Here is a 26,988-nt window from a genome sequence, read left to right as displayed (position 1 = left end):
TTCTATTACCCATGTGTTCTTTCAATCGACACATATCAGTTTTTACAGACACTTCCCCAAGAAGATCCTGTATTACTTTTTCAGGAAAGAGCATTTCATGAATGCCCAGAAATCGCTCAAGGTTAGTAGTTAAATTAGTGAGGATACCAATCAAAACAGTTTCATCCTGAAGGCTAGTCCACAGGTTGGAAAGTGCAATGAAGATGGGCTAAGTAAGAGAAAAAAAATGTTAAAAATGTAATGGTTTGATAAAATTATAATCACTGTATATTGAAAATAAAGAAATTATTTCTTAAGACAAGTAAAAGGCTTATGAAATTAAACAACAGAACCTAGATAGAAACTGGATCCATAAATTATGAGAAAATAAACTTGTATTTTATTTCAAAGCATTTTATTTTGATATGATTATTATACAGCTAATTTACACTCAAAAAACCAAACACATTTGATCACCTGGCCTATTTCCAAACAGCAGGCACCACAAATGACCTTGTGGCTATGAGTACAAGTAAAGGTATACTTTGGAGAAAATAAAGCTCTCCTCTTTTTCCTGACATGCCTGAAAGCACAAAGATTTATGGATGCTTTACCTCAAAAGGTCAAAGGGAAAATAACTTCTTTTTTATATAAATAAGGCTAAATTTTACTCATTATTAGACTTAATCTGGCATGATATGATTCAAGAGAACTTGGAAAGTCTAGCAATATCTCTTGGGGCATGTTCTGTGAGCTGCAAGTTAAAGATTTTAGGTTAGTGAGATAAAAATTTTTGTATTTGTATTAATGATCACTGACTTACAAAACAAACAAAAAACTAATCAGGCTTAAAATATGAGGTCTGTCCGGAAGGTATCCAAGCCATTTAATATGAAAAATAGAGACATTTACTGAAGATGATACAAGATACAACAAACATTGGACATAGGACGATGACACCTCAGTCCCCTTTGAAGTAGGCTCCTTGGGACATCACACAGTTCTTCCACTAAATATCAGCTTCCCCATCGTATTTTCCTGAATCTCATCTACGGTCTGAAATCTCTTCCCTTTCAAAGGTGATTTTAGTTTTGGGAAAAGCCAGAGTCGCAGGGCCCCAGATCTGGGCTGTAGAGGGGCTGAGTCACCTGAGTGATTTGATGTTTCACCAAAAAACTCTTCAGAAGACATGATGCATGAGTGGGTGTGCTGTTGTGATGAAGTTGTCAATCACCAGCTGCCCACAGTGGTGGCCTTCTGAATCATACAAATAGTTTCCGTGGAGGAATGTTCAAGCTTAACACAAAATTTGATGCAGATTCATTGTTCTACTCACTCAGCCATTTTGAATGCAATGGCCACATAGTACACATGCTCACTCAATGATGTCTACCACCTGCACTGACTAGTACAGTGAAGTCGTCATTGCTCACACATGCACATTCCAGTCCACTCTCCTTGGCTGCCAGGTTACATCGATGTTGTGCAAACCATTCTTATTATATTAATGATGGCTGGACTTTTTCTGGACAGACCTCGTTAGGTTTTAAAATCAAATATTGGGAATGATTATAGAAAATTACCAAAGCCTCAAAACACTGTATAAATACTTCACGTGCATCTTATACTTCTCCTTGGGGCTATCAGATTTGTTCATAAAATGGTACAGATAATCTGAAAAGTCAGCATCAATGCAGGCCTACTAATCACAGTGATTATTATCTGTCTTTTCAGAAAAGTCACTAGTTGCATCACCTCTTTGCCGAAGGCAGTTAGAAACCAGCTACTGTGAACACATTTTCAACACTGTATTATGGATTATTTTCTTTGCCACCACCAATATTGATATTATGGTTATTATTACATATACCTACATTTCCTTTAGTAGCAAATGCATACTATAGGATTCCTGTCATCCAACTTCTACTGTATCTACAAAATAACCATCAAGAACAGGATCAACTTGTATAAAACCAATATTACATTTTTAGTAAGTAAATAGAGTTGGGCAAAAGTAGGTTTATAGTTGTAAGTATGCAAAACAGTTTATTCTTGTATTATTATTTATTAATTGTATTATTTTCCATAGAAACAACTGTAAACCTACTTTTGCCTCACCCTATATAATTTTAATTACTTCTGATTCATTTTTATAGAACCCAAAAGTATATTCACCCTTAAATAAAGTCAAAGTTGACGACAGATACTTACAAAGACTTGTGATGTTGGGACAGCTGTCTTTGCATTCACAATCATTTTCAATTGTTCAAGTTGGGCTCCTAACTGTTTTGTCATCATTTCCACTTCTTGAGCACTAGTAATTATTTCTGACTGTGAAGACAACATAATTTGCATTAATATTTTAATAATTTCACTATAAAAATCATATCTATTTTAAGTCCTACCTGCTCCCTTGAAGGTAAGCTCAGTGAGAGCAGGGATTCTGTTCTTCGTGGTATCCCCAACACCAAGAACTGTACTGGCATACAGATGGTGCTCCAGAAGTGATGGTTGGAGGGTACATTTTAAAAACACAATGACTGTACATTTTCTCAAATGTATACAGGTATTCTTTGATATTCAGTATAAATGCAATTATACTCAGTTCCTGAGAAGTGGATCCTATGACACAGCTTCGCATTGCTGTTATTTCTCCATTCCTCAATGATAAAATTAATGAGGTGTTCCTCTGAAAACTATTCTGATACCAAAATTTTTGAAAAGTAGATTCAAGAATGTAGAAAATCCTAAAAATCTCAGTATTAAAAGAAAATTATATACTTCTGATTCAACAGTAATATGAAAATAAGATGCTGAATGCTGAGTCTGAAATAACAACAGTTATTCTTACTATGCGCTAACACTATATTAATAAGTACACAAAGAGGTAAGCACAAATAAGAAAACCAAGGTATAGAAAGCTAAGTAAATTGCCCAAGGACACACAGTGGATAAGAGGTAGAATCATGTCTCTACCCCTGACCATCAGAAGCGAGAGCCCAGCTCTTACCCATTATACGGTACTGCCTAGGGTATGATCAGAAATGGTGGTGGTGTGGGTTTTTCAGTACAGTGTAAAAGAGTGACATTTACTTGAAGTGCAAAAAGCACATTTGAGTTTTCAATTATCTACAGCCTAACTATATGTTTACTAGACTATTTTAAATAACAAAAAAATTACTTCAAAAGAAATATCAAATATTATTACTATACTTCAACTAATAAAAACTTTTATTCACAAATGTAACAGGCATTCTGTTTTAATTTTACCCATATTACCCTTTAAAAATCTTCCTTCCTCTTGTTTCATTCTCCCATATAACATTATCTGTCCTGTATAATGGGTCTTTTGTCTGCCTCACAGAGATTTATCCCCCTAGTCTATTAGTTCTGTTTTAGGGATCAAATATGAAAAGGAAGTTCTTAAAGTCTTTAGATTTGTGCAATAGCAACAAGAAACAAATAAATCTACATGTGTCCTCCAAAGTAAAACTTACATTCAACATATAACACTTATTTTTTTTTTAATTTTTATTAAATATGTTTATTGATTTTAGGGAGAGAGAAAGGGAGAGAGAAAAAAAAAACATTGATGTGAGAGAGAAACATCAAGTGGTTGCCTCTGACAGGGGGATGAACCTGCAACCTTTTGGTGTATGGACAATGCTCCAACTGAGCCACACTGGCCAGGAAACATGACACTTCTTAAAACCTACAATTACAGATATTCTAAATCTTCTTCCCCACATATGTTTTTAGGGTCCACTCACAGAGGAGGTATACAGAACTTTTGATTTTTCCTGTTAATGCCTTAGAATAATCACTCTGTTTACATTTTACCAAAAAAGAATTTGTCCACAACCACAATGAGGTTTTAGTTGTAAAGTTACTCCTCAAAAATAAATGGAAAGGTATTCTGTGCTTATGGATTAGAAGAATTAATATTGTTAAAATGCCCATATTTCCCAAAGCCATATATAGATTTAGATAATCGCTATCAAAATTCCAATGGCATTTTTCATAAATGTAGAAGAAACAATCCCAAAGTTTGTATGAAACCACAAAAGACCCCAAACAGACAAAACAAACTTGAAAAAGAACACGTGGAAGCATCACAATTCCTGATTTCCAACTATATTACAGAGCTATAGTAATCAAAACAGTATGGTATTGTCATAAAAACATACATATAGATCAATGGATCAGAATAGGAAGCCCCAAAATAAATCATGTATATATGGGCAATTAATTTACAACAAAGGAGGCAAGAATATACAATGAAGAAAGGATAGTGTGTTGGGAGAACTGGACAGATACGTGCAAAAGAATGAAAATGGGCTGCTATCTTATACCATTCACAAAAATCAACTCAAAATGGTTTAAAGACTTGAATGTAAGACCTGAAACCATTAAACCTCTAGAGGAAAACATAAGTAGTAAGCTCCTAAACATCAGTCTTGATGGTAATTTTTTGGCTTTGACACCAAAAGCAAAGGCAACAAAAATAAAAAAATTAACAAGTGGGACTACATCAAACTAAAAAGGTTCTGCTCAGCAAAGGCAATCATCAACAAAATTAAAAGGCAACCTACAAAAGAGAGAAATTTGCAAATCATGTATCTCATAAGGGATTAATATCCTAAATACACAATAAACCGATATATTTCAATAGCAAAAAAAAAAAACCCAATCCAATTAAAAAAATTGACAAAGGATCTGAATAGACATTTTTCAAAAGAAGACATGCAGATGACCAACTGCTCCACATCACAAATCAGGGAAATGCAAATCAACACCACAAAGAGCTATCATCTCACACCTGTTCAAATGTCTATTACCAAGATGACAAGAGATCAGTGATGTCAAGAATGTGGAGAAAACATGCACTCTTGGTACAGATGTAAATTGGTGCAGCCACTATGGAAAACAGCATGGAGTTTCCTCAAAAAATTAAAAAGGGAACTGTCATATAACCCAGTGATTCCATTTCTGGGTATATATCCAAAGAAATGCAAAACACTAATTCCAAAGAATACATGCACCCTTATGTTCATTGCAGCATTATTTACAATAGCCAAGTTAAGGAAGCAACCCAAGTACTCATCAATAGACAAGTGAATAAAAAAACTAGTGGTACATATATACAATGGAATATTACTTAGCTATAATAAGGAATGGAATCTTACCATTTGTGGCAGCATGGGTAGACCTAGAGGGTATTATTTTAAGTGAAATAAATCAGACAGAGGAAAACAAATACCACGTGATTTTACTTTTTTATGGAATCTAAAGAGCAAATAAAAACGAAACAAAACAGAAACAAACTCATAAAAACAGAGATCATACTGATGGTTGCCAGAGGAAGGGAGTTTCGGGGGCTAAGTAAAAAAGATGAATAGATTAAGAAGTACAAATTGGTAGTCACAAAATAGTTATGTGGATGTAAAGTACATCACAGGGGATATAGGCAATAATATTGTAATAATTACATATGGTGCCACGTGGGCACTTGAAATATCGGGACAAACCACTTTGTAAAGTATATGATTGTCTAACAATTATGCTATATGCCTGAAATTAGTACAAAATAATATTGAATGTAAACTATAATTGAAAAATACACAAATAAAATAATTGACAAATAAACATTGATTAAGCAGCAAAGAGAATGTGAAGAGAACTCATCCCCAACCCTGACTGATGTTAGTACAAAATAGTCATGACAAGTGCTAAGATCAGAAAATTTACTTTCTCAATAACATGAGCAGCAAAGAGCTTGGGAATGACATGCTGTTTGGAAAAATAAGAATTCTCCATCTTGTGCCCCTATCAAAATGAAATCAGAGCTGTTCTGCTAAAATCCTGATGATGACGATGACAGTAATAATAAACATTATCAGTGGCAGTATCACCATCATCATTAACTTACTGAACTCTTACTATGTGCCAGGTACTGTTACACCTTATTGACATAGTGGGGACTGTCAATAACCCCACTTTACAATGTGGAAACTAAGGCACAGAGAAGTTAAACAACTTCCTCAAGGACACAGGTTTAGTAATTTGAGAAAGTCAGGGTTAGAACCCATGAGGTCTGGTTGCAGAACCTATACTCATCACTTACACACTCTACTCAACTGTCCCTCTGAAGCAGGGTGCAGCCAAGAGGAGGGCCCAAAGAAGGGATTTGTAATGGGGTCCAGGACTCGGGGTGTCCAGGAAATATTAGAAAAATGTATGTAGGATGTCTTCACCCCCACAGGCCTGAGCCAAGGGGGATGGGACACATGGAACAGGGCCATTCAGAGCTGTTTTGGGTAGCAAGAGCTTTGCAGCTAACCCCTGGCACAGTCATTTAACATATCTATAACCTTTAACTGGCTTCATAGATATGTTAAATAGCTGTGGCCCTGCTTTGAGCCAGGGAGATGGGAGTGACTTCCACCCAAGATGGGTCTGGGAAGTAACTCCCCCTGGTTACAGGGCCTGCGTGAGAGCGTGGAGATGATTGGCTCCATGCCATGGGGCCACACCTGCCCAGACTTACTATGGCAGCCCAGTAAAGCTGGAAGAATACGGGGATGCTGGCAGGTGTAGCTGACTGTAGGAGGAGTCGGAAATGGGGCTGCAAAGGAAGATGGGCACTGGGATTTAAACCTAGGCCCGGCAGCCATAGAAAGAAGAGACCACGTGGCTCTGAAGTAAATGAGAAGAGACCACGCGGCTCCAAAGTAGTAGGGAGGACCACAAGGTTTTGGGGGAGAAAGAAGAGACCACGCGGCTCCAAAGTAAATGGGGAGGAGACCATGCGGCTCTGGAGTAAAGAGGAGACCATGCGGCTCTGAAGTAATTGGGAGAACCACGAGGTTCTGAAGCAAGTAGATAGATAGAGGTCCATGTGGTTCTGAAGTGGGGAAAAGGACCACGCTGTTCTGAGGGAAAGGAAGAGGACCACGAGGTTTTGGAGTGCTTCTTCTTGCCACGCGGCTTAGGCAGCAGGAGAGACTTTGCCAGGAAGAAAGGGGAGAAAGGACTCTTGCTGCTGGGCCATGAGAAGGTGCCGCATGGCTTTGGATTAACTGGAGATTGCAGCAGCCACACAGCTGATGGTGCTGGGAGCCTGAATCACGGACTTCTACTTCCTTTCCTGAGACACGGTACCCCGGACTGGGCACAGGGAGAGGGAAGGACTGTGCATCTGTGGGTATTCTAGAGGACTTTAGTATCTTATTGAAGACATTAGGTCATTATTCTAAGTTTGTGTAACTTTTAAATAAACAATTCCTTTCCCTTTCACCAGTCTCTGGCATTGAGAGACATCTTTCCTCTGGCGGCGGGCATTGCGAACCTAGCAGGTGGGCGTGGGGGAAGGAACCTCCAGAGACAGAAAGGGGGAATCTTTTCTGTAATAATTTATCGTGAAGGAACCAAACCCCCCCCTCTGCTCTGTAACACCTCCAGCTCTGAGAGTGAGAACTCCAATGAGAATTCAAGACTATATGTTAGTTGGTTGAACATGATTCACGATTGAGAGCTGGGAAAAGATACTATATAATGAACAACAGTCTCTATAACATTCTTACAGTGTGTGAGACAGTTTCCCAAGGTTCATTCTTATGATATCTCTTCCAAATGCATAAGACAAAAGTAAACATGAGGTGTACTTCTGTGGACCTCTATGCACTTCAAGATAAATTGATTGTAAAATCCTTCCCATATCTGACCACTTACATAAGGCTGACAGCCACAAGTCAATGTTAGGGGAACATCTACCTGAAAGAATGATTTGGTTTTGAATAGCTGATTTAGAATCCTCCATTCTGAAGGCAATTAGAGAGTGAATCAGTTATAAGGATCACTCCTGGGTTATGGTAATGAAGTCATGTCATCTGGATGTTTATCTTCCTATTCTCTACAGTGGTGGTAAAGAAAGAAGACAGATCAAGTGCACCCAAGAGAAGAATCAAGTTATTAACATACCAGTTAAAAAGAAGAAAGGACCAGAGCACATCACGTTCTATCCCTCAAAGCATTAGTGCTTGCTCAAACAAAAGACAGTTCCACTGACCCTGAGTCTCATGGTGATTGGAAAATAGAGGCTTTGTAAAGGTAAACAGGGACAAGACGGGTGGATATGTTAATTGACTCGATGCAGGGAATACAATGGAGATATAGCTATTTGGCCAAAAAGTCCATTTCGTTTTTTCTGTAAAATAAAAGGCACAGTTTTCATTTTCACTATTAACTTTATTGATTTAGATAGTTTGAGTATGTCAGCTATCTCCTGTTATTTGTTTCTGGTGGGCAAAGGCCTGGGGTGCTGCTAAACATCTTCCAATGCAGAAGACAGCCCACAGCAAAGAATTATTTGGCAAAAATGTCAACAGTCCCAAGAAACTTCGCAAACCACTTTTACACGTTCAATCAATCACAGCACCTTCTTATGGACAAATCTGTTTTTGCATTTCAGTTGTGTTTTTACCTCTCTTGAAATGATAAAGCATAAAAGGTCAAAAATGTTGCATATCTTCTTCCATCTTCAATAGTAAAATGGCTACACAGAAATCTACCTATTTTGATAAGTTTTTCTTGAATGCACGCTTATATGACAGCAGTCACAATACAATCTAACAAAATTGTTTCAAATGAAGTTAAAAACAACTAAGCACTACCAGAGCCACTGTACGGAAAAAACTAAACAAACTTTTCAGCTAACCCAATATCATCACATTGTACAGTTTAAGTATCTTACAACTTTGTCAATTAAGCCTCAATAAAGCTAAAACAAAAATAAATAAAAACAGTGATTGGTGGGAACATAGCTTGCTATCATGACATTGTTAATAAACTGTGTTCCCTAGAACCCTAGGGCGCCATAAGGATGTTCCATGGGAAAAGTTCTCCACTTCTTTCATCTAAATACCTGTTTTACATTTTTAGGACCCTGAGTAGGTTTCTGTCTGAAAGAAAGTGCTCTCCCACTTTACCATATTTTCCAGCACTTTGGGGATATTGTTTGGTTTGTTCATTAGAACTAAAAAACATCAGAAACAAAATTTTTTTCTACCAATTTTTACAATAAGAACAAATAATTACATAAAAATTATTTGCGTGCCAACTACTTGCCAAACAATACATTAGACACTTAGTCTGAGTGCAAACACTGCAGTATTACACACACACACACACACACCCCCACTTAACTTCAGCATGCTAACAATCATACTACTGAATACCAAACAGAATCAACAACTATAAAATCAACTCCTACTAATATATTTTCATTAAAGACAAAATCCAGCTGCCCCATTTCTATTTTAGTTCCTAGGCCTTCAGATACAATATAAACTGAGCTGTTATTAAGGTTACTTCCTTTATCAACAACCTGGTTCTACCTTTTGTTTCAGCCCCATAATATCTAAAGCGATTGCACTCTATGGAAATGGCCAGATCTTATGACACTAACTTACCAAAATGATCTGAAGGAAGATCTCATACTGTCGCACATTATAGAGAGCTTCTTTTAACATATATGGCTGCAGTTCTGTACTCATGAGTGGGTTCTTTGTTACTTTCTCAAGGATGGCCATGTAGCGGTATGCCTGTTCTTGGGCAATCTGAAGTTGGGAGTCAATATGCTGAGTGGTGGCTGGGATTGCTTCATGTAGAATAGCTGGCACTGTTTTTAAAGGTATATTAAGAGAGACATGAAGAAGTCTAAAAAGAATTAAGAAGAAAAAGCCTAAAAATGGTCATATTTTGAGTATTAAGTTGAGTTAGTTCTCATGTCAACCAAATTAATAATCATGAGGCATGTATTTCATGGTTCTCACATCATGGAAAAAAGTATCCCCCCCCCCACAAAAAAACCTTGTCTAAATAAAATATATTGTCAGAACGAGAACTAACAGGTAGAGCAGATCAGCTGTTCTCACAAATATACAGAAGAGCCTAAAGAATTGATAGGCTTTGGTATTATGTGCTATTGACCATGTGCCTCCAGAAAAGTCACTGTATCTTTCCTTCTGTATATCTTCTTTTTTGTTTGTAAAAAAGAAGAAAATAAGCATGCAACTTAAGAAACTCATTGGGATACTGAAAAGTAACAATAGTCTAGCAAAATAGAGAACTTTATAAGGAATGGGAGTTAGATTTTTTAGAAGTTTTTAAAATGCAAAAATTTACTCCATTATACTATATCAGTGATCTGCTGAAAGATTATAACCCCTTATCAGAGGGCCTATATGTGCACCAAACTCCTAAGGAAGTTATTTCTACTGGTAGGTCCTTGATCAAATACTTCATGAGTACTTTCAGACTTATAGATAATAAACCCATATTACAGCACAGTAAATGCTCCTGAATTTAAAGATTTGAAGATATCCCCTCTTGGACTTTTCATTCTATTAACTGCATCAACAACTGTTTTATTTTCACAGTAATTTCTATTTTTTAAATCACTGAATTTTACTCCCTTTTCATTACTTGACTTGGAGGAAAGTACACAAAGCCCAATGAATGAGGGAGGCTGGTTTTCGGACTTGCCCCCTCATTCCTTTTACTGATTCACTCTCCTATACTAGCTGAAAATTACTACACATTATGAAAAATAGTAGTAACTAAGACACAATCAAATCTGAAATCTAAGAATAGTAGTAGTGTACTGGGTATTATTTTCCTCACTATACAAATTAAATTCTAAACCTGCATAACCTATAGAATTAACATGATAGACCTACAGAACTCAATGCCTTCTCCTCCCTTCCCAGTGTCTCGGTTAAATAAACGAATTCCAGTAACAATCATGGAAAGTTCTTTCAGCTGGCATTCTTTGTCCTTCTTAGAAAGAGTTAGGAATGTCCCAAGTTCAGCCTGAGGAAAAACACTCTGTAGGGCAGCTAAAACAAACCACAAAAAGGACAACAAGATTATAAAATAAAAATGCCACAACTTAAATCACAAGTTTCTTTCAGCAGAAAGTTAAAAGGCCTGTCTTTATAGAATTACTTACATGATTCTTTAATTTTCTGGTACCTGATTACAGAATACATAGCAAAATTGATCATGTATTAAAGCTGAGCTACTGAAATACTGGCACTGCCTCATGTCTGTTTTTAATAATTAAGCATCCATCAGTAATTTTTGGCAATGAGCATTAAAATGAGCTTTCCAATTAGTTATTAGTAGAAAAATTGATACTTTAAAATAATTATGAAAGAAAGCCATAGGAAGGTTAGAGATTTTGCCTATTCTTTGCCTTAAAGTATGAAAGTAGGTTAGTATTCCCAGGGGATAAAACAATATCATTTTCCAGCATCCACTTTAGGTGACAGACTCAACTCTTTTCCTTACTGTAAAATCTCGCTTTCCTGTGGTCCCTATTACCCAATCAGCCTGGTATCCTGAATCATATTGCCAGTGTTTCTCTAATGAAGAGGAGTGGGTCCCTGGATATGTACAGCTCTAAGATATTAACAATACTCAATTTCCAGAGGTGCTACTTGAGTTTTAGAGTTGTTACACACTGTAAGAGCAGTCTGGGTAAGTTTTAACTTCTTATTCGGATTAACTTTGTTTTCAGATAAAAAGGAATCTTCAACCCTTGTAATCTAATAGATTTTATAAGATATAGTGTTCACATATTTTCACTTATGGAATGGAAACTTTCTTTTTACCTGTTGCCTCTCTGACAATCTTGATATCTGTAGGGGATCCAACCCCAGAGCGCAGTAACACATAGCTGACAATCTTTCGGTAGAGGCTTTCCAATTCTTCTCGAGCACAAGCTCTGTTATCTGTAATTTCTCTGGTAACAAGGCCTAATTTAGACTCCACAATCCGGTGATGTTCTTCAAGAAATTCCTCTAAAATTGGCAAAGGACTATGTTCTATATGTTTGATACTTAGAATTCTTCTCACATAAAGAAAGTTGGACCAGTAAAAAAAAAAAAAAAAAAAAAAGGCTGGGGTATAGCAAATCTACTACTGCATGAAAACAAGATGTAGTAATAAACAGTGTCCAGCAGTTAACCTTAAAAAAATCTAGTGGGAAAGATTTATTACAGCAATTTAAATGGCATACTTGTCAAAACACATAAGACTTTAAATAGACAATCCAAACAGTAATATCAGAGGGCTAAAACCTCCCAAGTAAGCAGAAAGTACACAAGACAATTTATATTGGGTTGGCTGAAAAGTTAGTGTGACTTTTTCCATAAAATAAAAGACACATTTTTCATTTTCACTAATAACTTTATTAATTTGGATATTTTGAGTATGTTGGCTATTTCCTGCATGGTAGAATGTTGATTGTTCTCAATGGATCGATATGATCGTTACCAACTTCAACTGGTTTACTCAACCATGAGCATTGTCCAGCAATAAATCTCCAGCACAAAACTTCGCAAACCACCTTCGGCATGCTCGCTCGATTAGTCACAGCACGTTCCCCATACACTGCACAAATCTTTTTTTTGCATTTCAATTGCATTTTTACCTTTCTTGAAATAATAAAGCACAATATGCTGAAAATGTTGCATATTTCCTTCCATCTTCAATGTTAAAATGGCTACACAAAAACTCACCAATTTTGATAAGTTTTTTAAAATGTACACTGATCTGACAGCTGTCACAATACAATCTAACAAAATTGTTTGTTTTGAATGCAGTTAAAGACAACTAAATGCTACTAGAGCCATCTTACAGAAAAATCCAAACAGACTTTTTGGCCAACCCAATACTAAATATGTATATTATGATATAAACATATATAGTATAAATATATGTACTATATATGTATGCTTTAAGTAAGCACATATAGTATATACATAGACATAGTGTAAATATTCTGTTTAATTATATGTATTTCTATTTTAGTTCTAGATACATTTTCTTGGAATGGCATTACTGATAATATGAATTTGCATCAAGAACGGTCTCCCTCTCCCTTCTTCTCATGATATGATGAGGTCTTTACTTAATTGTGGCAGCCACAATTCACCAGCAGCACAATCCTTGAAACTAACTCAACAAAACACCTCATTTTACTATTATAATATTTAATACATTAATGATATACAGTTCATACCTATAATTTTTACAAAAACAAAATTTTTGCAGTTAAAAAATCTAAATGATAATGTCAATTCCACGATTATCTATTGCTTAAAATTTTCATTATTTTTAAGCAAAAAAGCAAGATATATGATTTTACATATGTAGCATAAATGAAAGTTCAATACATAGGAGGAAAAAAAGAAAATGCAAATTAACAAATGGCTAATAATAATTGTATTATGTTGGGAACTGCCCTGCCTGGTTTCAGAAGCTGTAACCCCCCATGGTTAAGGCTGAGTCAAAGTTGGGACCATAAGCCACTAAGGAGACAAAGCTTATCTCCCTGGCAGGTGTGCCATCTCTGCCCACTTCACCCTGCTTGACCCTGAGCTTGACCAGTTTGCCAATGACGGGTAAGATTCCTCAAGGGAGGAATAACCTAAGACAGGCTTTGGTCACCAGGAATAAGCCCACAGGAAAGGACTCGGGGGGGCTATAGAAAAAGGGGGTGATGGATCCTCGCCCCTCGGCTTTGAGATAGCCTGAGTCCTCATTCTGTCTGCAAGAAGTCTCCTAATCTCTTGGCTGCCTTACTTCCCTTGCCTGACTTAAGCCTGAAGCAATAACAGAGGGCAGTGCAGTCCTGCGCTGGGAGGGGCGGATTCCCTGGGGAATGAGGCCTAAGAAAAAATACATACAATCCTGTGAAACCTACTTAATTTATACCCTCAGCTTAAAAGATAAGGGTCCAGACCTGAGATGAGTCTGGCACCTAAAGTTTTATAGCCCTTTAACTAATTGACCGTAACTCAGAATAAGCCCTCAAAGTTCTCTGTAAGTTATGTATTGTTTAACCCTTACTGCCTGACAATGATTGATGAGCTTTATCTGTATTCCTATGCGAATGAACCTAATAAAAGCCGGTAGAGGAAAAGGCTCGGGGCCCTTCTCCTTTGAGAGATCAACTACCTTTCCTCCCCAAGCAGGTCAAGTCTTGGTAGACTTATTCTTCATCCGTGATGGACGCAGGGCTCAGATATAAAGCTCCGCAACAGCATTACAATGAGGCAGAGGCAGTGTAATCTATAGAGGAATTTATTTTCCTTCTTCTCTTGTTTCCAGTTTGTCTGTGAAGTAGGATTAAGCTATTTACATAAGAAAATATGTTCTAAATTTATATTTACCATCATTCATTTTGTTTTTGTGTTAGTTATATACTTTAGGTAAGCATTAAGAAATTATAATACAAACCAGAAACCAAAAAAAAAAAAAATCAGCAAATTAAAAACTTCAATGGACTGGTTGTTTCAATTTCTAATTATGTATTAGAGGTACAACAGTCAAAATAGACTTGGAAACATAATTATTATGGGCATAATAATTAGAATTTACTTTTAATGCTCAGAAAGGCCACTGGTGTTTTTCTCCTTTAGCATTTCCAACATTATCATATTTTTCAAAATTGGAAAAAATTTCAAAAGGTAGACCAAAAAATTACACCAAAATTGTCAACCAAATTAAGCCCTTATTAGCTTAAATACAATATGAATCTTTTTTAAAAGTATATCAAAATTGGTAGATACATGTTACCTCGATTTGTATAATTCATATCAAAGTAGACTTGCATCTTAATGGTGTCCAGGGATGGATTTTTACTGTCCAATAGCCGACTCACACACAGCTAGAAAAGAATACCCCATGAACACTTCTAGTTACAGTTTCTATAATGATCTGAAGTATTTTCTAAAGTTATTTTTTAAAATAAGGGAAACATTACAGTAATAGTGTCTAATATTTATCTACCAATAACCCTGCTTACTATTTTTTTTGAGGACTTCATGCTTTATAATTCACCCAACCAAAAATAGTTATTAAGTTATTTCCCTAGACTTAACCAGTATCACCATAACCATGTCGGGTAATAGTCAGGTTGAAGACAAAAAATTTGACATTTGCCTGGCTGGTGTGGCTGAGTGGATTGAGTGCCGGCCTGTGAAACAAAGGGTCACTGGATTCCCAGTCAGGGCACATGCGTGGGTTGTGGGGCAGGTTCCCAGTATGGGGTGTGCAAGAGGCAACCACACATTGATGTTTCTCTCCCCTTCTTTCTCTCTCCCTTCCCCCTGTCTAAAATAAATAAATAAATAAAATATTTTTTAAAAAATTGACATTTTGGTTAGTCTATACAGTCTGAATGTGGGTAAATGTTCCATGAAGCTTATGGCTCCTGTCTAAAGATTTTATAGACTTCCTCACTCCCACTTAACTGAGCCTTAAACAACACTCTTTGCTGATGCTGGAGGTCATACTCATTTTATGAAAAGCTGCTGCAGCTACCCTCCCCTGCTCACAAAACTTCTCTGGCTTTGTCTTCTATTTCAAAATTTCCTCCTCTGGTCTGTTTTCTCCTATTTTTTTTCCCCCTTCTCTGCTTTGCCCCTTTATATTGGATGATCGACCTGAATTTTTCTTTTCTTTAGTCTTATACCTGCGGTTGGCAGGCACATCAGCAGCCTCACCCTGCCTCCCAGCACCAGTCCTGCCTTGCTGGGTATAGGGAGGAGAGAATGCAAGAGTGAGGACAGGACACTTTGTCTTCATGAAACCTGTGCCCCTGGATCCCTCCAAGTGGAAAAGAAGGACTGCTTTAAACACAGAATTTACGAAGACTACTTCATCCAGGCAATTTTTTTTGCAACATATTTTTTAATTAAAAGGGTTTTTTTGTCCTGGCTGGCGTGGTTCAGTTGGTTGGAGCATTGTCCCATAAGCCAAAAGGTTGCCAGTTTGATCCCAAGTCAGGGCACATATCTAGGTTGCTGGTTCTACCCCTGGTTCAGTCTCCCATCAGGGTGCATATATGGGAGGCAACCAATTGATGTTTCTCTCTTTTCTTCCTCTTTCTTTAAAAACAATGAAAAAAATGTCCTCAGGTGAGGATAATTTATTAATTAAAATATTTTTCAATTATAGTTTACATTCAACATTATCCAAGTAATTTTTAATTGAGAAAAATACAACAAACTCTGTCATTTAAATTATGATATACATTGATAGTTAATACACCTGTCAATTTAAAAGTATATTCAGCTTGATTCTTTCCAACTTAGTTGAATTAGAGGAAAAAATTAAAACTCATTTTTTAATCCTCATCCAAGGATATGTTCACCAATTTTTTTAGAGAGGGAGAGAGAGAAACATCGATGCCAAAGAGAAACAACCAAGGGCTCCCCACACCCCCGCACAGACCCCACCCCGGGACCAAACCCGCAACCCAGGTATGTGCCCTGACCAGGAATGAACCAGCAACTCTTTGGTGCACAAGACGATGCTCCAACCAACTGAGCCACCTGGTCAGGGCAAATAACTCTTCTTGAGCCATGAAAAGAAGAAAAATATTTTCTGCCCCTCGTTTCTTCTTCATGGCTTCACTGGTTTTCAGACACATCTATTTTATTGCTATTAGTTACTTTTTCCTTTAGAATTGAAAAAAATTACACTGAATCAACAATTACATGAATTTTAATTTAGTGCTATGTAATTTTACAGTATATGGTAAGTCAGTTGATAACTTTTCCAATGTAACATGAGATTAATAACGAGATGTCTCTAAAATACTGCAACAGACATCACTTTTTCCTTCCTAACAAAGCCACAATTTGGATTGGGGCAAAGACTTCTTCAGCTAAAGAAGCCAAAAAAAATCCCAGGTTGACTTGAAATATTCTAGTCAATCAACATAAGCAGATGGGAGGGATTCTGAGAGAGCTATTATTTTCCTAATGGAAAGTGGAGACCCAATTGGCACACATATTTTGCTCTTTGTCCTCCCCCCTTATACCTATCTCAAGGTGGAATAGCTATCTTGTGACCCTGGGATGAAATGCACATGTATGATGGTGACCCAAGAAACTAGGAAAAACAGCCTATGTACCTCCAGACTTTGTTTTATGAGAAAAAACATAAGAAATCCCTTATTTGTGTGCACACCATTTGGTGGGTTTTTGTTTCCTGGAGCTGAAGTCAATAATGAAGTCTAAACACACACTGTATTTAAACTTGCAAATAAATATTTCAAAATTTGTGAATTGTTGGATAATCACCTTAATGAGTTTCTGCACATCACTTTTTATGAGGATTCTGTCCATGTTAAAGCCATTACTTGGATCAAGGACAACAGCTTTCACCTGAGAGTAGGAAAGAGTCTATTAAATAATTTTATTTCATATATTATAAAATTAATATGTTTCCATTTTTTAAGCAACTGCCTCTGATTACTCAGGTGTTGATTGTTCAGCTGACTTTCTTAGTACCAAATTTATCAGCACCTTCATCAAATTCGAATATGGTGTTAGAAAAATTATATGGAGAAATAGGTTGAAAGCAATGGCTAGATTTTAGATTGGCAAACTATTTGAATATTTTAGTGTGTTTTTACTGTATATCGTTAAACCAAAAGCAAAAATAGAGAGACCAAGGCAATGAGTAATTTTTACAAGTGAACAAAACTCTGACAGTACATTACTGATGTTTCTAAACCTCATCAAGATCTTCTGAATCAGTCTCTATAATTCTAGAATTGATGTGCTTTATACACTTTTTTAAAAAAGTACTTTTTGCTAACTTGTCCAATGATCTCGGTATGTTTTCAACTGAAGAACATTTACAAATGCTTTACAGAATTTTCAGAGGAAAATGGGCACCACTTAAAAACATTTTTAATAAAGCAGTAATTCACAAAAATATTCATTCTTACCATAAAAGCAACCAGAGTTTCAGAAGGCACCTCTCCATGGGATGCACATTCTTGTCCTATCTCCCGAATGATATTCTTTATAACACTTTCTGCCTGAGTGGGAGGCATCCTAGCTAAATAAAACAATAATTGGTTTTTAAAAATATATATGTATATATTATTTTTCTGCTTTAAATTTCTCTTTATATTTCATTTGTAAAGAGTCATAATAGTACTTATTAACTTACCAGTATTTGTTAGCATGTAGGCCTCTCCTGTTTTTCATTAGTTAATTTGTTTTGTACTTATAAAAAGGAAGGACTGTGTTGATGAAGGAGAAATTGGAACTTCAAGTGATTGAAACAGTTCCTCTTTATTTAAATGATGTTGGTCACCAAAATAAGTTTGTATTATATTTTTTAATTTAAAAAAGGCTAAACAGCATGGAAGGAGTAGAATGAACGAGAAGCCCTACCCCAACCTGTGTAGGTGGTAGAGTAGATCTTTAAAGAGGAAATGTTTATTCTATCACATTCACCAAACGACCTTTCAGAGTTATAAGATTTTTGGAAAAAAGCCATTCTTGCTCAGATATAAATGCTCTTTATTGCACATCCAAGATGGATTTCAGGCTCAATTAAAAACAAAAACCAAAACTGAAAACATATTATGAGAGGTACGCATCATGGGGAAAAAATGAACACCTGGTTATTAATTCGATTTACTATCAACCAGGAAAAGGTAGGTTTTAAAGGTCATGGAGTGTCCGGGCTTTCAGAGTATCAGTAACTGAGAGCACTAGGTAATTTAGCACGTAGAGAACAAAGGCAATCCCGGATAGATAAATCTAACTCTCAGCATTATTAATGTTCACGTAAAGTAGAACTTGGCATTTTGTCCAGTACAGCCAGATTGCCTGGGATCCATCGTGACGAGGACTGAGTGCTATATATTTAGCAGTTAAAATAGTGCGTGGCAGAAGCTCTTAAAATAGCAGCTTGTAAAAAGTACTCCAAAAATATTTGCCGTCAGTGTACGCTTGCGTCTGTACGCGGGGTCGCCGCTGACGCCATTCAACACCCTCCCTCGCTCCACCCTCTGAAGCACTAAATCTCCGGAGTTTTGACCCTTAGGGGTGCGAGCTGCGTTAAGCAGAAACAGGAAGGCGAAGGAGAGTCCTAACCTGCGGACCCCGGTGCCCCCCGACGGGAGTGACCGCTTTCCGCTCTTCTGCAGCGCCGCGGGAGGTGTCCTAACTGAAAGAACTCAGCCGGGCTGGACGGGATCCTCCAGCTGCCGGGGCTCTGCAGGCCGCCCTACGCTCGCCTCTTCACGGAGTACATCTCGGGCTCAAGGGCACGGACCCCAGAGTGGGCTGACCTTGGCCAGAAACTAGACCGACAGCCGTGTTGATCCAGCTCTACCGGGCAGCCTTCAGAGAAGCTGGGCGCTCTGTGCAGTCGCCGCGTAACCATGGAGACCGAACGCCAGCAACCAAGGGGGCGGGGCTAGGGTGTGGGCAGGGCCAACATTGCCAGTTTGTAGCTGAAGGATGATCTGGAAGAAATTTATTTTTTTAACTTATTTTTTATTTTTATTAATTTTTCGTATTTTACCTATTTTTTTTAATTGTTCAAGTGCAGTTCTCTCCATTTTCCCCTCACCAGTCCCCCCCCCACCCCAGCCATCCCTACCTCCCACCCTCCATCCAACTATGCCCCTTTGGTTTTGTCCCTGTGTCCTTTATAGATGTTCCTGAAAGCCCTCCCCTCTTTTTCCCCCATTATCTCCTCCCACCTCCCTTCTGGTCACTGTCAGTTTGTTCTTAATTTCAATGTCTCCGGTTCTATTTTGCTCACTTGTTTGGTTGATTAGGTTCCACTTATAGGATTATATAGTATTTGTCTTTCACTGCTTGGCTTATTTCACTTAGAATAATGCTCTCCAGTTCCATCCATGCTGTCACAAAGGGTAGGAGCTCCTTCTTTCTCTCTGCTGCATAGAATTCCACTGTGTAAATGTACCACATGTTTTTGATCCATTCATTTACTGATGGGCACTTATGTCATTTGAGTTGGAAGAATTTTAAAAACCAAATAAAAAAGGCCCAAATCCCAGGCAGAGAAAGGCAGATTCACTATCTTTCAAGGTTTAGGTTGTTTAACACAAGATTTCTTTTTTTTACTTTTCAGAAAAATTTTCGCAGTGGGAAACAGCGGTTTATGGTGCATGTTTACACGGTGTCCAGGGTGGTGGGGGACACAGAATGGCTTCCGGCAGAGGCTGCTGCACCCACTGATCACATTCATCATCACCAAACACAAGATTTCTTAAATAACAGTATCAACCTGCTAGCTTCAGAATGTAAATTCTGAAATTACGTTAAAAAATACGTTCTAAATACGTTAAAAAACAAAGTGGGGCAGGGGGAGGTGGGTCTGGGGGGGGAGTTACTATTTACTAGAGGATGGGAAATCCGAGGGGTTGTGTCATTAATGGAGTTCATATGGAAGTATTTAGTTTTAAACACAAAAGTGAAAAGGATCGCAGTTTAATTTCATGTCTTGTTAAAGGAAGTACATAACAGGATGGTCCAAGATGCCAGAAGAGAAAAACTGCACATTCAAGGGACATGTGATAAGGACATATCCCTGTCTGGAGTAGGGATATTGAGTTTTTGTACCTTCACGATGTTTGTTAGGCCCACCTACTAACATGGAAGTATGAAACTCGATTAAACTAATATTAGAAGCAGAGCATCAAGCAAAAAAATTTTATTTGAAAACAGACTAGTGCCAGTAATGTTTCTCATATTGCAAACAAATATATAGAATATACTTTTTTAAAGGACATTCCCAGATTATTAAAAAATGAATCAACACAAAAATGAATCAAACACAAGTCATAGTATAAAGGGATTTTATTTATTTTCCCTTTCTATAAAATTTTGCCGGAATATGGATGAAGCTTGTGCAAAAAATAAGATATTCAGAGTAGCAAGAAAGGTAACAGTAAAACATTGGAATTTTAAACACCTGATATTTAAGGAATGTGGGTAAAGGGAGATATTAGGCAGGCATTAAAAAGTAATATAAACAAAAACTTTAAGGGTTTGTCTTATAATTTTAAAAAGCCAAATGCAAATGTTACATACAGTATGACTTAAACCATATTCAGATACACACATATGTAGTATATAAAAAGTGTATAAGTCAATTTTTCAATATCATTAGCAGTGTTTGGAGGGTAAGAGTAAATCATTATTTATTTTATTTATTTTTGTTATTACTTATCTGAGTATGGCTAAGTTATTTTTATACTTTTCTCTAATTCTGGATTTTCTATAGTGAGTATATATTATGATCTATGGAACAAAATAAAGAAAAAATAATGTAGAGGGGATTAGCTGTTTGTAGAGGCTAAGTCTAGTTTAGAAACTGTAAATACACAAGATAAAAAACTGTGGGTTTGGCTGGGGTTGGGGTGGAGTGGTAGGGGGAAAATGCAGACAACTGTAATTGAACAACAATAAAATAATTTAAAAAACATGAAGTGATATAAAAAAATTAACAGTGGGTACATCTGAGCAATGAGATCATGGCTATTTTCTTCTTTATACTTTAAGATATCTAGCAGAATGTCTTTCATTAGCATATATTACTTATAAACTAGAATATTAAATATTTTTAAGATGGACTAACAAAATAGAAACAGACTCATAGATAGAGAACAGACTGACAGGTCTCAGAGAGGAGGGAGATGGGGGGCTAGATCAAAAAGATGAAAGGATTAAGGGGAAAAAAGAACCTCATAGGCACAAAAGTTTTAAAAAATATGTGTCTTGTGCTTTTCAGACTCTCTCTCTCTATATAATGTTCTCCATATGCTATACAACAGTTAGCTCCTTTAAAAAAAAACAAAACTCAGCCATTGTGTTATTCTTTGTAATATATGTAGCACATCAACTTTGAAACTTTGGAAGTAATAGGTAGGGTCTTGGAATTAGTTGACAATTCCTCTTCCAGTTTAACTTTCGTTCTCCTCAAAAGTGCTTCGATAATGGAACGAAAAACTGAATTCTCAGGGCAAAGTGAGAAATTGTGGAACAAGCAAGACAATGCAAGCCATGCTTGCACCAGTTTCTTTAAGTTTAAACATGAATTATTTTAAGTATACTTTCCCTCATCCTTTCAGTCAAGATCAGGAGATCATTTCTTAGTCATCTTCCCTAGTGAGATTCCTTTTTAGATGTTAGTTACATGGGTACAGTTATGAAGAGGCAGAGGAAAAGCAGATGGTTAAGTTTCCTGATGCAAAAATAGGACAGCTATGTAAATTCATTAGTCTGACCCTTAAAAATCAACTTCTTATAATTATCAACCATCTTTAAAAGTAAGATGACCGCTGGACAAAAGCATTAATTCTTTGTTTCCCATGTCTTTCTCCAAAACATGAATCAGTCAGTGGAGAAACAGAGATCTTAGGATCAGATTTTCACAACCTAATTCAGACCTGCCACCAAGCCTCCTCATTTTACCTTCTTGGCACATCTCATATGCATTCCCTTCCCTAAGTACTATGTTCTAACTGAGACCTGTTACTGGAATCTCTTAAATCTTTGCACCTGCTGCACTCCCAGATGCAAAACTGATTATGTAATTCCCTATGTACAGCCCTCTGAAGACTTCCCACTACCTCTAGGGAAAAAAAATATATGTTCCCCTCACATGAAATGCAAGTTCTTCTTTGATCTGGTTCTGTATCTCTAGACATGCACTGTCCAATATGGTAGCCACCAGCCACATGAGGCTATTTAAATTTAGTTAAAATTACATTAAATTTAAGATTCAATTCCACATTGTACTAGCCACAGTTATCATATTGAATAGTGAAGATATAGAACGTTCCCATCAATTCAGAAAGTTCTGTTGGACACTTGTCTCACCCTTGCTGCACCTGAACTCAAACTTCCAAATGACTCATGTTTGAGGGTTCTGTGCTTTAGCTGAGGCAGCTTCCTTTGATTGTATTATTTGCCCTCCCCAACTGTGCCTTTCAAGATACAGCCCAAATATCACCCTATATAAGTGAAATCTTTCCCAACCCAATCTCCCACCCTCATACAACTGGTCACTTCCCCTTTTGGGTCCCCATTGCACTCTCTGCAGACCTCCACCCTAGTGCCCCCAACACTCCACGTCACCTGTTGTTTATACAATACTGTGACTCCACTGTGAGCTTGAGGGTGGAAGCAAGGACCCAGTCTTATCCATCTATGTATTCCCAGCTCCTAGACTAATGCCTAACTTATAGTATATGCTAAATAACTACTTTTGTGAGTGAATAAATATCACAAATAAATATTCATAAGGTCAAGATTCTATCAGTCTTCAGAAACAGAGAACACCCCAATTTAAATCCTTCACTGACAGGTGAAAACCTCAAAGAGGAAACATATTTTCAGTCAGGTCATCAGAACAGTGTATAGCCTCTCTTAAATCACAATCTCACACTAGAGTTGAGTTCCATTTAAAGTTAGTCCACAATGGATAATTGAGGTGGTTTGATAGGTACACTGAGGTGAGGCAGAATAAAGCAATTCTGGCTTCAGCAAAATAGATACACACCCACAATTTTAAAAGCATGAAAATTTGGCCAGCATTCAAATATTTATTAAGTGCCTAGGTTTAAAAATAGTTTATTCGAACTTTTTTGTTATAAAAATAACATGTGCTCTTTATGGAAATTTGGGGGGAGAAGCTCATCACCTATAGTTTCATTAACAAAGATTGATATTGTTAACATGTTTGTGTAATTTTTTTATTCATGTATGTTTGTTTTACGTTCTTATCATACTTTATGTTAGCTTTTACACTTAACATTGCAACACAAATAGTTCCACATCTAATTGTAGACTCTGTATACATTATTTTTAGTAGCTGTAAAATATGCAAATGAATGGCTATGTCATAATTTACTAAAGCATTCCACTTATTATTTAGCATCTTTTCAAGTTTTCACCATTTTAAATAACACCAGGACAAATATCTTTGAGTATAAAAATTGTTTGTATCACATTTAATTCCTTCAGCAAAGATTTCCAGAGGTGAAATGCCTTGAATCTTTTCTTTTATAAATGAATGAATAATCAATTGCCCTGGATCATTTAGTGACAACTCTCATTTTCCCTCTGTTCTGCAATACCAACATTGATCAAATGTTCACTCATTGATCAAATGTTCTTAAATAAATGGGCCAATTTTTATGTTCTCTATTCTATTAGCCTATTTGGGAGTAGGGTGAAAGGGAGGGATGACTAGGGAGAACAAATACACATTGTTTATCTTTAGTTTTTAAAGATTTTATTTATTTACTTTTAGAGAGAGAGAAGGAATGGAGAAAGAGAGGGAAAGAAACATCACTGTGTGGTTGCCTCTCAAGCACCCACCACCAGGGACCTGGCCCACAACCCAGGCATGTGCCCAGGAATCAAACTAGCAACCCTTTGGTTTGCAGGCCAGCACTCAATCCACTGAGCCACACCAGCCAGGACACCATTAACACACTGTTTTAATTAAACTGTCTTTGTAATGAGGCTATATATCTCATAGGCATTGCCTCCTGCCTGATTCTTCTTTGGGAGAATCTTGATGTTGTATAATGGGTTAAAGAAGGCCCCTGTATATTGGCCCCTGTGTTGGACTGTTAGCTCAAAGGCAGCCAGTGCCAAACTTAAAATCTTACACATCTACTTGCCTTAAATATAGCCCAAACAAGTATTTATTTTAGCCATTTAGAGTCTGCCTGCTTTGCATAACCCACAAAACTGTATCCAACATTTGCTAGCCATATACAAGCCAACCTTGCCACAGTAAAAGCCCCCAAACCAATGCTGCCTGTTTTAGTCATCTCTCACTGCCATAACAAAATACCACAGGATGGGAGGTTTAAACAACAGGCATTTATTTCTCACAGTTCTAGAGGCTGGGAAGTCCAAGATCAAGGTGCCGGCATGGTGGGGTCTGGTAAGAGCTGTGTTCTTGATTTGCAGATGGCCACTTTCTCACTGTGTCCTCACATGGCAGGGGATGGAGGGTTTGGGGAGGTAGGTAGGCTGGAGGTGGGACATGGAAGAGAGTTCTCTAGTGTCTCTTATTACTCATGACCTTATCTAATCACCTTCCAAAGGCTCCACCTCTTAATATCAACATATGAATTGGGGGTGCAGGCTGGGGGGGTTTACCCACAAACACTCAGTCTATAACACTGCCCTTCATAACTCTGACCAGCGACTTCCCACCTTGCTGCTGAGGGATATTACCTGGACTTGTAAGCCCTTCTCTCATTTCACTCTGCCCTGGACGTCCTTTAGTCTCCTTTTTTATTCTTGGCACTTTGTTCTTCCATATGAATTTTAGCATTATCTTTTCATGTCCCAGAAAACAAACTGCTGGGATAGTTGTTGGAATTGTTTTGAGTCTGTAGATCAATTTGGAGAGCACTGGAATGTTTAAGTCTTTTTGTCCTTTAAATTTTTGTGTCACTTAATATGCTGGGTTTCATACATTTGGGTCTTCCTTACTGTCTTTCAATAAAGTTCTATAATTTTATTCATCTTTTCAACATCTTTTGATACATTCTGATTGTCTGTGGCCAGTGTGTAAATATACAATTGATTTTTTTGTGTGTTGATTTTTGTGTCCAGCAAACTTGCTAAACTTTCTTATTAATTCTACTAATAATTTATCTGTAGATTCTTTTGGATTTTCCAAGTGTACAATGATAGCATATGCCAATAAGGACTGCTTTATTTCTTCCTTTCTTATCCATTATTATTTGGTTTTTTCTGATTGGCTTCTTTCATTTAACGATGTGCATTTCCGTTGCTTCCACATCTTTTCCTGACTTGACAGCATGACTTATTTTTAGCACTGAAAAAAGGGAATTCCATTGCCTTTTTGTGTAGATATGTTTCTTACTCCTTTAGGCAAATACTAAGGAGTACCACTGCTGAACTGAATTGTAAGATCATGTTTAGTTTTTTTCCTTTCTAAGACTTTTAACGGATACTGCCACACTGCACTCATAAAGTATTTTTAAAAATTACTTTTTAAAATAGATTTTATTTACTTATTTGAGAGGGGAGGGAGGAAGGGAGAGATAGAAGATAAGAACCACAGACATGTGAGAGAAACATTCATTAGTTGGCTCCCCTTTGCATCTTGACCAGGGACTGAACCTGCAACCCATGTCCCCCAACCCGGAATCCTTTGCTTTGCCAGAGGGCCCCCAACGAAGCCACACAGTCAGGGTTGTTATTTATTTATCAATAAGTTTAAATCCTGGAGGGGTACAGCATTACACAGATTCTGTGTCCAATGGCCTTAGCAGGAAGGTTGCTTCGGAATTTAGCATGAACCATGCCACTGTTTCCACGAGCACAAGTTACCTTTCCCCAGATGACTCTGGTTTTGTCTGGTTTACCTCCAGGAGTCATTGTGTTGTTTTTTGCTTTGTACACATAAGCACATCTCTTTCCTAGATAGAATTCAGTTTCATCTCGAGCATAAACACCTTCAATTTTAAGAAGAGCTGTGTGCTCCCTCTGGTTCCGGAGACCCTGTTCATAGCCAGCAAAAATGGCCTTGGACCACAGCCTTCCAGACATATTTGTTGTTGTAGAAGTCCTGTTCCTGGCAGGCACCACAGGATTCAAGATGGCAAAAAATACCATGAAGTTTTTTTAAGTATATTTTATTGATTATGCTATTATAGTTGTCCTATTCTTGTTTCTCCCCTTAATCCCCTCTGCCATTTAGTTTTGTTAAAAAAAAAAAAATCCTGCCAAACTGTCTTACAAGGTGGCTGTGCCATCTTGCTTCTCACCGGCAATGACGAAGAATCCCATTTGCTCCACATCTGCAATTGCATCTGCATTTTGGTGTTGCCGATGTTTGGATTTGGGCCATTCTAGGTGTGTAGTGGGATCTCATTGTTGCTTTCATTTTGCAGTTCCTTAATGAAATATCATGTTAAGCCTCTTTGCAAGTGCTATTTGTCATCTACATATCTTCTTTGGCCCAGATTTGCTCCATTTGTGAACTTTCTCCAGCAGTACCCAAGAATAGAGGACTCCAGCAAAGATCGCGTTAAGTGGAGAAATGGTCTGGGACAATGGGCCATAATGACCAGGAGGGAGCTGAGTTTACCAACTGTGG

The 26,988-nt window shown here is 37.3% G+C and overlaps 1 protein-coding gene and 1 pseudogene across 6 annotated transcripts in view; both read right to left on the bottom strand.

The window, feature by feature from the left end:
- The window catches only part of CFAP206 (cilia and flagella associated protein 206), a 33,002-nt gene extending 13,682 nt beyond the window's left edge, over positions 1–19,320 (bottom strand). Inside the window, exons 1-9 of one of the 6 annotated variants that reach the window (XM_045188543.2) lie at positions 18,019–19,320; positions 17,792–17,904; positions 17,139–17,222; positions 14,626–14,716; positions 11,655–11,843; positions 10,719–10,877; positions 9,450–9,658; positions 2,191–2,310; positions 148–208 (exon numbers count right to left, since the gene is read on the bottom strand). In XM_045188543.2, coding sequence (XP_045044478.1) covers positions 148–208; positions 2,191–2,310; positions 9,450–9,658; positions 10,719–10,877; positions 11,655–11,843; positions 14,626–14,716; positions 17,139–17,222; positions 17,792–17,904; positions 18,019–18,034 — 1,042 coding nt within the window. In that variant the 5' untranslated portion in view covers positions 18,035–19,320. Of the gene's footprint in view, positions 1–9; positions 209–2,190; positions 2,311–9,449; positions 9,659–10,718; positions 10,878–11,654; positions 11,844–14,625; positions 14,717–17,138; positions 17,223–17,791; positions 17,905–18,018 lie in introns of all 6 variants that reach the window. The other 5 variants (XM_045188541.3, XM_045188542.2, XM_024551674.4 and 2 more) reach the window with 5 other exon arrangements.
- Positions 19,321–25,942: 6,622 nt separating this feature from the next.
- Positions 25,943–26,486, bottom strand: LOC112297337 (large ribosomal subunit protein eL33 pseudogene; annotated as a pseudogene).
- Between the last annotated feature and the right edge of the window lie 502 nt (positions 26,487–26,988).

This window comes from Desmodus rotundus, chromosome 11, assembly GCF_022682495.2.
Source record: "Desmodus rotundus isolate HL8 chromosome 11, HLdesRot8A.1, whole genome shotgun sequence".
Taxonomy (NCBI): domain Eukaryota; kingdom Metazoa; phylum Chordata; class Mammalia; order Chiroptera; family Phyllostomidae; genus Desmodus; species Desmodus rotundus.
Note: the sequence above shows the minus strand (reverse complement) of the source record. Positions and strands in the feature narration are given on the sequence as shown.